This window comes from Salmo salar, chromosome 15, assembly GCF_965601325.2.
Source record: "Salmo salar chromosome 15, fSalSal1, whole genome shotgun sequence".
NCBI classification, from domain to species: domain Eukaryota; kingdom Metazoa; phylum Chordata; class Actinopteri; order Salmoniformes; family Salmonidae; genus Salmo; species Salmo salar.
This window is the reverse complement of record NC_138305.1, coordinates 96,236,938-96,250,021: the sequence shown is the minus strand read 5'-3', so window position 1 is coordinate 96,250,021 and position 13,084 is coordinate 96,236,938. Positions and strand designations below refer to the sequence as shown.

General features: G+C 42.0%; 1 protein-coding gene across 3 annotated transcripts in view; it reads right to left on the bottom strand.

Annotated features, from left to right (window-relative positions):
* Positions 1–12,713, bottom strand: part of LOC106572627 (nuclear factor of activated T-cells, cytoplasmic 2) — a 53,251-nt gene extending 40,538 nt beyond the window's left edge. The window contains exons 1-3 of one of the 3 annotated variants that reach the window (XM_014146980.3): positions 12,244–12,713; positions 10,669–11,599; positions 10,285–10,453 (exon numbers count right to left, since the gene is read on the bottom strand). In XM_014146980.3, coding sequence (XP_014002455.2) covers positions 10,285–10,453; positions 10,669–11,599; positions 12,244–12,388 — 1,245 coding nt within the window. In that variant the 5' untranslated portion in view covers positions 12,389–12,713. Of the gene's footprint in view, positions 1–10,284; positions 10,454–10,668; positions 11,603–12,243 lie in introns of all 3 variants that reach the window. The other 2 variants (XM_014146979.3, XM_014146981.3) reach the window with 2 other exon arrangements.
* Positions 12,714–13,084: the final 371 nt, after the last annotated feature.

Genomic DNA, 13,084 nt, shown 5'->3' with positions numbered 1-13,084 from the left:
TTCTCATTATTTTGCCAATAACTATATGTATTTTTTGCCAGTTTGCTGCTACCAGTTTAGGCTGAACATAAAGCTTACACCCTGGTAGACACACACACTGCTGGAAACATTAGTATTATCCAGTCCTCACCATTAGCATTCAGTCCAGTCTCAATTTACTGTTGAGAGTCAGAATAGTAGAATACACAAGGTGCAATTTCAAAACTTTGTTGCAGCAGTTTGTCTTGATACATGCTGACATTCCCTCAATTAGCCCATCTCAGTTAAAATAATTTTGATTGGTAAATTCGTCTAATTAGTCTAGCCAGCTTTCTACACTTGTAGTAATCATGGCCGAATTACCGACCGGCCCCCACTGATTTTGTTAGTCACTCTCACTCAGATATCATATTATGTAAGCAAGACAAAGGAGATGATCGTGGACTATAGGAAAAGGCAGGCCCGAACATGCTCCCATTAACGGCGCGGGTCAAGAGGTGGCTGTAGTGGCGCGGGTCAAGAGGTGGCTGTAGTGGAGCGGGTCGAGAGTTAAGTTCTTTGGTGTCCACATCACCAACGAACTATCATGGTCCAAACACACCAAGACAGTCATGAAGAGGGCACAATAAAACCTTTTCCCCGCCAGGAGACTGAAAAGATTTGGCATGGGTCCTCAGATCCTCAAAAGGTTCTACAGCTGCACCATCGAGAGCATCCTGACCAGTTAAATCACCGCCTGGTATGGCAACTGCTCGGCATCTGAACGTAAGGTGCTACAGAGGGTAGTGTGTACGGCCCAGTACATCACTGGGGCCAAGCTTCCTGCCATCCAGAACCTTTATAATAGGCGGTGTCAGACGAAAGCCCATAAAATTGTCAGAGATTCCAGTCACCCAAGTTATAGGCTGTTTTCTCTGCTACTGCACGGCAAGCAGTACTGGAGCACCAAGTCTAGGACCAAAAGGCTCCTCAACAGCTTCTACCCCCAAGCCATAAGACTGCTGAACAATTAATAAATCGCCACCGGACTATTTACATTGACCCCCCCTCCCCATTTGTTTTGTACACTGCTTCTACTCGCTGTTTATTATCTATGCATAGTCACTTCACCCCTACCTACATGTACAAATTACCTCAACTAACCTGTACACTGACTCGGTACCGCTTGTATATAGCCTCATTATTGTGTTACTTTTTATTATTCTTTTTTACTTCAGTCTATTTGGTAAATATTTTCTTAACTCTTCTTGAACTGCACTCTTGGTTAAGTGCTTGTAAGTAAGCATTTCACGGTAAGGACTACACTTGTTGTATTCGGCGCATGTGACAAATAAAGTTTGATTTGATATTGACCTGGCATAAGACATGGCAAAATGTGATGAATTGCAGGAAATTTGCTATAAAGCTTTTTTTTTAATGGTTCTACAAAGCAAACTTATTTGTTTACCTTTTGTTAACAAAATACTTTTTCTGCTAACAGATCCCCCAGTATGTATTAAATTAGAGTTTTAATCCCAGTGCTGAGTTAATGTAAATTGTAAAGGGGTGCGTAACTGGTGGCAGGGAAGTCAGACGCAGGAGAGCAGAACTAGGTAGTAGCTGGAGCAGTTTAATCCAAAAACCAAAGGCATAAAATTTCAACAGAATATCGGTACAAAAAACCCAACGCGCACCAGTAAACAAGTGCACAAGCACTTACAACAAACAATCCTACACAAAGACATGGGGGGGAACAGAGGGTTAATTACACAACAAATAATGAGGGAAATGGAAACCAGGTGTGAAGGAAAACAAGACAAAACAAATAGAAAATTAAAAGTGGATCGACGATGGCTAGAAGACCGGTGACGCCAACCGCCACCCGAACAAGGAGAGGAAACGACTTTGGTGGAAGTCGTGACATAAATCTTATTTGATAAAATATAGAATTTGGCATTTAAATGCTATTCTATGGACTATTGTAGTAATAACACATTCACAAATGGCAAAAATACAGTCAATAAATGTATCATAAGGAATACGTTTTTTTAAGTGTTTGTCCTATATCTAGGAGATAAGAAAACTCAGTAAATATTAGTGCTTTTTTTGGACACATATTTAACCCCTTATATTTGTTGCCACAGAATTACCTTCATACTTCCATTAGTTTGTTTGGGTTACCTTCCGACAAGTCCCGTGACACTGATGGGGGTCGTAGAGCAAAACAGAGAACACCATCATGTTTGCGAGAGTCTCCCCTTTCCATAGAGTGGTGACAACCATTCGGACACTACAAATGTTTTCGTGAGAAGACCGATTTTCTTTTTGTCATGGTCTGACAAACACCGCTGTAGCTATGCCACCTTCCACCGCAGATGCAGAAGGCCGACATAGGCGGATATCTCTAGCTTAAACTGACGTATTTGTAATGGGTATTTTTTTATTATCTTACTTAGATTTACGCATGGGTGCGTTAATAATCTCTTAAGGATTAACGTGTAGCGGCTAAATGTATAGCTAATAGTAAATGAGCTTGAACTTTAAAAAATTCAAAAATACATTTGACGGCCCTGTCGGAGGATGGTTTCTGTTTGTGCTAAAGTAAATGGAATTCAAAAGAGCTACGTAGGAATAACTATGATTCACTGGAATACTTGTTAGATGAGAAAATTAGACTGCCAAAGCCTTAGCTTTACCCCGTGAGCCAATGTTCCACGGACACTTTCAAGACAAAAGAAAGAAGGCAAGGTCTACGTTCATTCCAGTACTTCAAGTTTCTATACAGTGGAGAGATCTGGTGAATTGGAGGAGGCCACATAGAAAATACATGTTTATAACATGATGTAAAACTCTTGTCACGTCCTGACCATAGAAAGCTGTTATTTTCTATGGTAGAGTAGGTCAGGGTGTGACGGGGGTTTTCTAGTTTAGTTTTTCTATTTTGTTATGTTCTAGTATTGTATTTCTATGTTGGGTTTTGTTTGGGATGATCTCCAATTAGAGGGAGCTGGTCCTCGTTGTCTCTAATTGGAGATCATACTTAAGTAGGGTTTTTTTTCACCTGGGTTTGTGGGAGATTGTTTCTGAGTTAGTGTATTTTTGTACTCTGCGTCACGTTTTGTTCGTTCAGTTTATTGTGTATGTATTGCAAAGTTTCACAGTGAAAATAAAATGTGGAACGACACACAAGCTGCACTTTGGTCCGCTCCTTCCTACGACAACCGTGACAAACTCCTAATCATAAATGTTTATCAAAGTCATTACATAAAATTGCAAATAAGCTGTAGGCCTAGTTGTCGACAATATTGAGCTAAATAAAGTCTGCTTGCAACAGACGTCTACACTTTACGTACTTCTCTTTTAACTCACACCACTAAACCCCCTACGTCTCTGTCTCACACACGCACAAACAGTGTCAAGCTCATGACTTTTTAGACAGATACTTTTAGTTGCAAGTTCACGCTTTGTGGTTTTTGCATGCTTCCTTCCAAGGTAGTTGCTGGTCTCTCCACTAATCTGCATCTGTGTGTGTGTGTGTGCGCGCGCGCATGTGTGTATATATATATATATATATATATATATATATATATATATATATATATATATATATATATATATATATATATATATATATATATATATATACTGAGTGTAAAAAACATTCCTAATATTAAGTTGCACCCCCTTTTGCCCTCAGAACAACCTCAATTCATCGGGGCATTGACTCTACAAGGTGTCGGAAACTATTGAGCATGAAAAAACTAGCAGTGTTGCAGCTCTTGACACTAAAACTGGTGCACCTACTACCATACCCCATTCAAAGGCACTTAAATCTTTTGTCTTGCCCATTCACCTTCTAAATGGCACACACAGAATGCTATATTATTGGATGTAATGTATTTTGTATTGTTTTAGTGAGTATGTGTATTGTGGCCTTGTAATTGTCCTTAGCTGCCCGGGAACTACAGTGCAAATTAGCTTTTGGCTAACCCCGGCACATTTACATGAATTTTGCATTATTGTAATATTGACGTTGATTTATGTGCATTGTCCCCTATAAATCAGTAAATACACAATCCATGTCTCAAGGCGTAAACATACTTATTTAACCTGTCTCCTCCCTTTCATCTACACCAGGTATTCCCAAACTGGGGTGGGGGTACGCCAAATAAAAATGTGATTCACATGAAAAGAAATATAGAATTTTGAATTTCTTCACATTTTCAAACAGTCCATTTATATATACAAATGCATTTGGGTGAGTTTTTTTTCCTCGCCTGAGTAGCCTTGTTTCACTGCCAAAAATAAAATTTAACCATCTAGTGTTAAGCAAAATAACAACACAATGTCAAATACAGGTAGCCTAGTCAAATAATTAACATCCAATCATATTAACCATTACTCTCCGTGGGAAACCTTCACTCTTGCGCAGACATTTAGAAATGAAACATGACAATTTGAAAGATAAGCCACGGGAGTTTTTTGAATGAGAATAAAGAACTTTCGAGAAGTAAGACGTGTATAAAAGCAACAGATACCATTAATAAGAAGGGGCTAGAAGCATCTTATATGGTGAGCTACCGAGTGGCTAGGAAAGGCAAGCCCCATACTATTGTGGAGGACTTTACTCTTCTTGCTGCCGCGGATATGGCTGGGACAATGCTGGGGGAAAAGGCCAAAAAAACTATACAGACAATGACTCCATCAAACAACACTGCTTCACGACGCATCAGTGACATGGCAGGAGATGTTTTGAAACAATTACTGCTTCGCATACAAGCCAGTGAATTATATGCATTACAGCTGGATGAGTCAGACTTGGCGGGCCTGGCAAGGCTCCTGGTATATGTCTGTTATGTTTATGGGGGGTCAATTAAAGAAGACATCCTCTTTTGCAAACCACTGGAAACCAGGAGAGAATAATTTTTAAGTACTGGACAGCTTTGTGACATCAAATGGACTTTGGTGGCCAAGATGTGTTGGTATGGTTAACTTTGTTAAAGCAAGGCCCCTGAACTCTCGTGTATTTTCTGCATTATGCAATGATATGGGCAGCGACCATGTAACACTTAACACATACAGAAGTGCACTGGTTATCAAGGGGCAAAGTATTGACACGTTTTTTTGGAATTGAGAGACGAGCCTAAAGTTCTTTATTGACCATAATTTTCACTTGTCTGACCGCTTGCATGATGACGAGTTTCTCACAAGACTGGACTATCTGGATGATGTTTTTTCTCGCCTGAATGATCTGAATCTAGGATTACATGGACTCTCCACAACTACATTCAATGTGCGGGACAAAATTAAGGCTATGATGAAGAAGTTGGAGCTCTTTTCTTTCTGTATTAACCAGGACAACACACAGGTCTTTCCATCATTCTATGATTTGTGTGCAAATGAACTCAAGCTTACGGACAATGTCAAACGTGATATAGCGAAGCACCTGAGTGACCAATTACGCAGGTAGTTTCCCGAAACGGATGACACAAACAACTGGATTCGTTATCCCTTTCATGCCCTGCCTCCAGTCCACTTACCGATATCTGAACAAGAGAGCCTCATCCAAATTGCAACAAGCGGTTCTGTGAAAATGTTATTTAATCATAAGCCACTGCCAGATTTCCGAATAGGGCTGCGATCAGAGTTTCTTGCCTTGGCAAATCGCGCTGTTAAGACACTGATGCCCTTTGCAGCCACATACCTATGTGAGAGTGGATTCTCGGTCCTCAATAGCATGAAAACTAAATACAGGCACAGACTGTGTATGGAAAATGATTTAAGACAGACTCTCTCCAATACAACCAACAATGCAGAGTTATGTGCATCCTTTTAAGCCCACCATCCTCATTAACCTGTGGAGAGTTATTCACAATTTGATGAACAAATACGTTTTTACATGTAAGATGGCTAAATAAAGAGAAAAATTATTGATTTTTATTATGATTATTATTATGATTATGATTATTATTATTATTATTAGTGCCTTGGTCCTATTAGAGCTCTGTGTCACTTCCCACGAGCCGGGTTGTGATAAAAACTCACATTTATTAAACATAAGAATGAGTGTATCGTATAGTGTGTGTGGCAGGCTTACAATGACGGCAAAAAGCAACATTTGAGAGTGCGCTGACCCTGGTGCTAGAGGGGGTATGCAGCTGGAGGTGAAATGTTTGAATGGGTACGGGACTATAAAAAGTTTGTGAACCACTGATCTACACTGATTGAAGTGGATTTAACAAGTGACATCATTAAGGGATCATAGCTTTCACATGGATTGGTGGCCCCTTCACACACTGGTCTCATGACAATGTTTCAGGAGACAGGAGTGATGAGCTTTTAGTCAGGCATACTCATATGAAAAAAAATGTAAATAAAAAATGTAACATTTTGTTACCTTTTGACACAATTTATACATGCTGTATAGAGTTAGCAGCACTTCTTTACATGTTCAATGTAAGCTGAACTTAAAGCACAACTGGCAAGAAACAACTTCCCTGAGAGAAAATGGCCTATGTGGTATCGATATTTGTTCAGAAAGTTATTCGAGTGTCAAAATTGACTACAAAGTGTAAATAGGATAATTTTGGTCATAAAGTCAGTCTCATTCAAAACAGAGTTTTGTAAACGAGTTCATCACGACTTGAGAGTTTGGTTTTGATTTCAACAATGCTCACTTGCCCACTAACATACACATCTGCAGCGATTACACTCTATCCAATACTACAGCAGAACACACAGACAGTGAGACAGACTGCCCGGCAGCGCAGCGGATCAGACTTTGTTAACAGCTTTATTCTAAAATGGATTAAATATTTTTTTCCCTCATCAATCTACAAACAATACCCCATAATAACAAAGCGAAGACAGGTTTTTAGAAAAGTTTGCACATTTTTGCAATTGACATTTACATAAGTGTTCAGACCCTTTGCTATGAGACTCGAAATTGAGCTCAGGTACATCCTGTTTCCATTGATCATCCTTGAGATGCTTCTATAACTTGATTGGAGTACACCAATTCAATTGATTGGACATGATTGGGAAAGGCACACACCTGTCTATATAAGGTGCTACAGATGACAATGCGTGTCAGAGCAAAAAGCAAGCCATGCGGTTCATGGAATTGTCCGTAGAGCACCAAGACAGGATTGTATTGAGGCACAGATCTGGGGCAGGGTACCAAAACATTTCTGCAGCATTGAAAGTCCCCAAGAACATAGTGACCTCCATAATTCTTAAATGAAAGAAGTTTGGAACCACCAAGACTCTTCCTACAGCTGGCTGCCCGGCCAAACAGAGCAATTGGGGGAGAAGGACCTTGGTCATGGAGGTGACCAAGAACCCGATGGTCACTCTGACAGAGCTCCAGAGTTCCTCTGTGGAGATGGGAGAACCTTCCAGAAGGACAACCATCTCTGCAGCACTCCACCAATCAGGCGTTTATGGTAGTGGTCAGATGGAAGCCACTCCTCAGTAAAAGGAACATGACAGCTTGGAGTTTGACAAAAGGAACCTAAAGGACTGTCATACCTTGACAAACAAGATTCTCTGGTCTGATGAAACCAAGATTGAACTCTTGGGCCTGAATGCCAAGTGTCACGTCTGGAGGAAACCTGGCACCATCCCTACGGTGAAGCATGGTGGTGGCAGCATCATGCTGTGGGGATGTTTTTCAGTGACAGGGACTGGGAGACTAGTTAGGATCGATGGAAAGATTAACGGAGAAAAATACAGAGATCCTAGATGAAAACCTGCTCCAGAGCGCTCGTGACTTCAGACTGGGGCGAAGGTTCACCTTCCAACAGGACAACAACCCTAAGCACACAGCCAATCCTGCGTTGTCTTAGCTTCGGGACAAGTCTCTGAATGTCCTTGAGTGACCCAGCCAGAGCCCGGACTTGAACCCGATCGAACATGCCTGGAGAGACCTAAAAATAGCTGTGCAGCAACACTCTCCATCCAACCCGACATAGCTTGAGAGGATCTGCAGAGAAGAATAGGAGAAACTCCCCAAATACAGGTGTGCCAAGCATGTAGCACCATACCCAAGAAGACTCAAGGCTGTAATGCTGCCAATGGTGCTTCAACAAAGTACTGAGTAAAGGGCCTGAATACTTATGTAAATATGATATTTAATTTAATTTTAATAAATTTGCAAACATTTAAAAAAACAGGTTTTTGCTATGTCATTATGGGGTATTGTGTGCAGAGTGATTTTGGAATAAGGCAGTAACGTAACAAAATGTGGAAAAAGTCAAGAGGTCTGAATAATTTTCCGAATGCACTGTACCTAAGACAACATATCTCACATTTAACTTGATAAATACTGCATCAGACACCTTAGCTAGATGTAAAATTGTGCTACTAAACCTCCTCTACAAAAACGTCTCAATTAATGACAGATTTATTGAGTTATCTTAGATTCATTCTGACTATTTTGAGGAAGTGATACTGGCTTTGTTCCTATGGTGTCTGATGGGGGACAAACATCAGTAACTGACACCAAACTACACCCCAAGACAAATATCTTGTTTTCTTAGTGAGCAACAGAAAAATACATGTGGAATCAGTGCGTTCAGATGCTCTTTAATAGAAGACATTTCCACATGTTGACGGTCGTCTGTATATTTTAAGCAGGGCCTATAATTTTCAGTTCATATTTTAACGTTTCCACGGCAACGTAATGAAAGCTTCCTTGCGGTTGTTGACTGTCAGAACCTGGCCGAGCGGAAATTAAGCATTTCTCAATTTCTATTTTCTGTCTCTCACGGTCAGTGAGTTGTGCCTGGTGTCATCCAATCATGTGGCTGGCTAGGCACGTCCAAACTCCCTCCCAGTCCCAGACTGAACTCTTCACTTTACTTTTCCCAGTCCCCCTCGTTCTGACTCACTCACTGCAACCATGGCAACCGGCTTCTCAAATGGCCTGTTTAGTATTTGCAGCAGTAGACTATTTTACTCACTGTGTCAGACTCAGCTACCTTTGTTCAACACCACGTATTCATGTCACTTTATGACCAAAATGTTCTTATTTACACTTTATAGTAAATGTGATACTAGAATAAATGTTTCTGAACAATATCGATGCCACAAAGGCCATTTTCTCTCAGATAAGTTATTTATTGCCTTCAGTTGCACTTTAAGTTCAGCTTACATTTCTGTTTATCATATGAGAACGCCTGACCAAAAGTTCACTACTCCTGTCTCCTGAGACCACTGTCATGAGACCAGTGTGTAAAGGGGTCACCAAGGACCAAATAAACAGAAACCTACTTGTGGTTGAAAACATGTGGCTGTGAGGGGTACCGCAGCGCTGTGTTTTTTAGCAAGAAGACAAATCTTTTCATGATACTTGGTTTGAAATAATTCACAACACACTGTACAAAATATTAAGAACACCTGCTCTTTCCATGACATAGACTGACCAGGTGAATCAAGGTGAAAGCTATGATCCCTTATTGATGTCACTTGTTAAATCCACTTCAAATCAGTGTAGATGAAAGTGAGGGGCCAGGTTAATGAAGGATTTGTAAACCTTGAGACAATTGAGACATGGATTGTGTATGTGTGCCATTCAGAGGGTGAATGGGCAAGACAAAATATTTAAGTGCCTTTGAATGGGGTATGGTAGTAGGTGCCAGGTGCACCAGTTTGAGTGTTTAAAGAACTGTAATGCTGCTGGGTTTTTCACACTCAACAGTTTCCTGTGTGTATCAAGAATGGTCCACCACTTGACACAACGGTGGGAAGCATTGGAGTCAACATGGGTCAGCATCTCTGTGGAACGTCTAGAAAGGTTTTATAGTAGTAAGTATGGGAGTTGGTGTGAGGATACAGTAGCTGCCATGTATAAGATATCAGTGCAAGATATAACTAATTTCAGTGAGTGTGGCAGGCTGCTAGGAAGAAAAGAGAGGAGTGAGAGATAGAGGGAGAGATAGAGAGAGAAAAGATGAGGTAAAGGATGACAGATAGAACGTACACGGTAACACACAGTAGTCATTTTCATAAGCCAGGCCCTGGGGCAGTAGTACCACATGCTGTAATGATGACTAGGAAATACCATTACACGCAACAGGCCTTCCTATTCAGACTGTCCTACATTAAAATGGGCTACCTAGAACCATACAGGGTTCTTCACCTGTCCCTCTTTGGTTCTAGGATATGTTTTAACTTTTTGCTGCAAGGTACTATAGATTCCTTTCACCAAATGGTTCCTAAAGGGTTCTTGATGGTTCTTCATTGGGTGAAAACGTTCTACATGTAACCAAAAAAGGTTCCCAAAAGCACCTCCTTTTCAAGAGTGATACAGAGCCAGCAGCGTACCTGGACGACAGGATGACCTCCAGTGGGGGCTTTGACCGCTCCCCTGCTCCCCTCTGTCTCATAGTGGGCTCGGTGATGAGGCTTGGGCTGCACGTCAACATGGAGCTCATACTGGTCTGTATGGCTGGGGACAGGCCATTCCAGAGGGGGCAGAGAAGAAAGTGGGATGCTACAGGAAATAAGAGATGGAAAAAAGGGTTAATTGTCTGTGATTAGGCTTCCTAAAGTGTGGCTCCTAATGTAGTCATATAACTGATACAATGTAATAGACACTAAATCTGATTCATAATATGGGTGTGTCCCTGGTTAGGCAGAAAGTATTCCAGTACTAGCCTACTAACTGCACCCTTTACCTATACAGTACAGGCTTCCTACACCATTCACCTGCAAAGGTTGGGGACCAGCTGCTTGGTCCAGATGGGAGGGATCACAAAGAAGGACTCCGCCCCAGTTTTACTCTTAACGTCTTGCTCACAGGACACCAGGTAGTTGACCTCCCTGTGGTTCTCTGGGTAGAGGGCGTACGCCTGGTTGGCCGTCTTCACTACCTTGGTGGGGACCAGACCAGGCTGGACGGTGCCGTAGCCGTTCATGGCCTCAGCCATACTGTTGGGGGTCCCGTAATGGGCACTTGCGTTCTGTTGGGAGTGCTCCCCGTGGCCCCCGTGTGGGGAGGGACTGCGGGAACGGATCCCAGTGACCAGGCTGGGATTCCTGTACATGTCGTAGGTGCGCTTGCCCTGTGGCGAGGTGGAGCGGGATCCTGGCCTGATGGATGGGGAGGGTGAACGGGGGCCGAGGCAGCCCTCCTCAGTGCGGGGGGAAGTGCCTGGGGATGTGCGGGGGGAGCCGGTGTGGATGTTCTGGAAGCGGGGGCAGAGGTCTCCGGACCCGGTCTGACCACTACTTGGGGACACGCAAGGGGAGGCCCAGGGGGAATAGCTCTCCGAGTGCCAGCTGGTGGAGGAGTTGCTGCTGGCTGGGCTCAGGCACTGGGGCTCACGGTATACCAGGCTGTCGTGGCCCGGGACGGTCAGAGTGGGCCGGGGACTGATGTTCAGAGGGTGGTTCTGAAGGGAGTCTCGTCCATGGCTGTAGAGCTCACGTGACGGGGTGATCTCGATCCTTGGGCTCAGGGCGATACCCCCAGGCCTGGTGTGGTCCAGGTAGTTTTTAGCCTCCAGGTGTTCATAACCAGAAAGGCTCTCTGGGTTGTGCTCGCTGCACTTGATGTCGTAGGGGGAAGTCTCCTCCAGGGGGTAGGCCAGATGGGATGCAGCACTGAGGACTCTCTGTGAGGAGAGATTTGGCTCATCTACTGAGAGGTAGGTAGGGAACAAGGAAGAGAAATGATCAGAAGAAAATATTATATAAAATTACTGAAGATAATACATTTTCTCATAAATCACACATCTTACAAAACTTTGGATCCATGTTTGCAATATACATGAGAGCCACAAACAGAAATTGTATGTTCTTTGAATTCAACAAACAACCATTTCAAATAATAATGTTGTCAATCATTTTTATTCAATCCCTTTGATCAACAATCATAGAAAACAAAAGGTTTAGTCGTGGAAACTATTCACGTCATCAAATGGGGCCCCTTGTGACTGTTAGAATATTTGTAAACATTAAAGCATGCACATAAAACAAATGACAGATGATGTTTTCCAGTTAGAAAGTGTGTTGAAACAAGCTAGCCATGATTATACAATGTATACAGACATGCATAGCAAATGCAGGATCAATTGTATAATTTTTGTGGGAAAAAATGTATTTCCTTTTAGTAATGTTTACTAGAACTAGAAGTGGAAGGAAAATAGCATTCTGTCAAAATCACATCGCTGTTTATTTGTTTTCAATAACGCCACTGCATTTAACGTTTTACGTTGAAAAGTAATATAAGCATCTAAAGGTGAAAAGCGCACGGGAGACTTGACAAGCCATTGGACAAACCTTGATCTTCCCCGGGAAAGTTGTTGCAAGGTGGTTCATATTCAAACAGGTAATCAAACTCCAACTCATCTTGGCAGTTTACTTGACTCAGTTCCTCTTCCAGCCCTAACTCACTAGGGTCTTTTCTGTCGTAAAACGAGCTCATCTGTCTTATTGAATCAATCTACTTATAATAAAAATTAAAGGAAGCAGATATTTTGTATAATCAATGATGTTACTCTGGCTGTTCTCTTCATCCACGAAGGCCTTGCGATGTCAGAGGCCTTGACGGAGGTGGATAGGCTATGATAGAATCTTCACTTGCTCAATTGAAGCGATAATGCGCCACTGACGCCTCAGTAAAAAAAAAAAAAACTGCGAAAAGAACGAGCAGCGAGTGCAACGTAATAGCAGCTAAACTTCCTCTTTCAAACTAAACCTCATATAGAGATAAGGCGTGTCTATTTTCATATAGAAGCCCTAAATAAATACGGTGCAAGGTGTCAAAGGCGGAGTGATCACGCCTCCCTATGATCATTGACAGAACAGCTGCAGGTGCACAACTTCATAGTGATGAGTTGCATCAGTAGTACAGTTGATGTGCTGCTGCCCCCGGGTGTCTGGCACCAAGCAATTACGCATGGCATATAGGGGTATCTTACTGTAATTTGTTATACAAACTGTAAAGATATGCCCAATTACAGTCGCCTATATAGTCTACAGTATGAAAGGATGCTAGACTGGCTTACTGGATGAGCATTCGAGCATTTTCATCCATTTTCACCCATCATCCCAGATGCTTTATCAATGAGTAAATAAATATTTAAATTATGAATAATTACAACAACAAAAAATAAGTTCA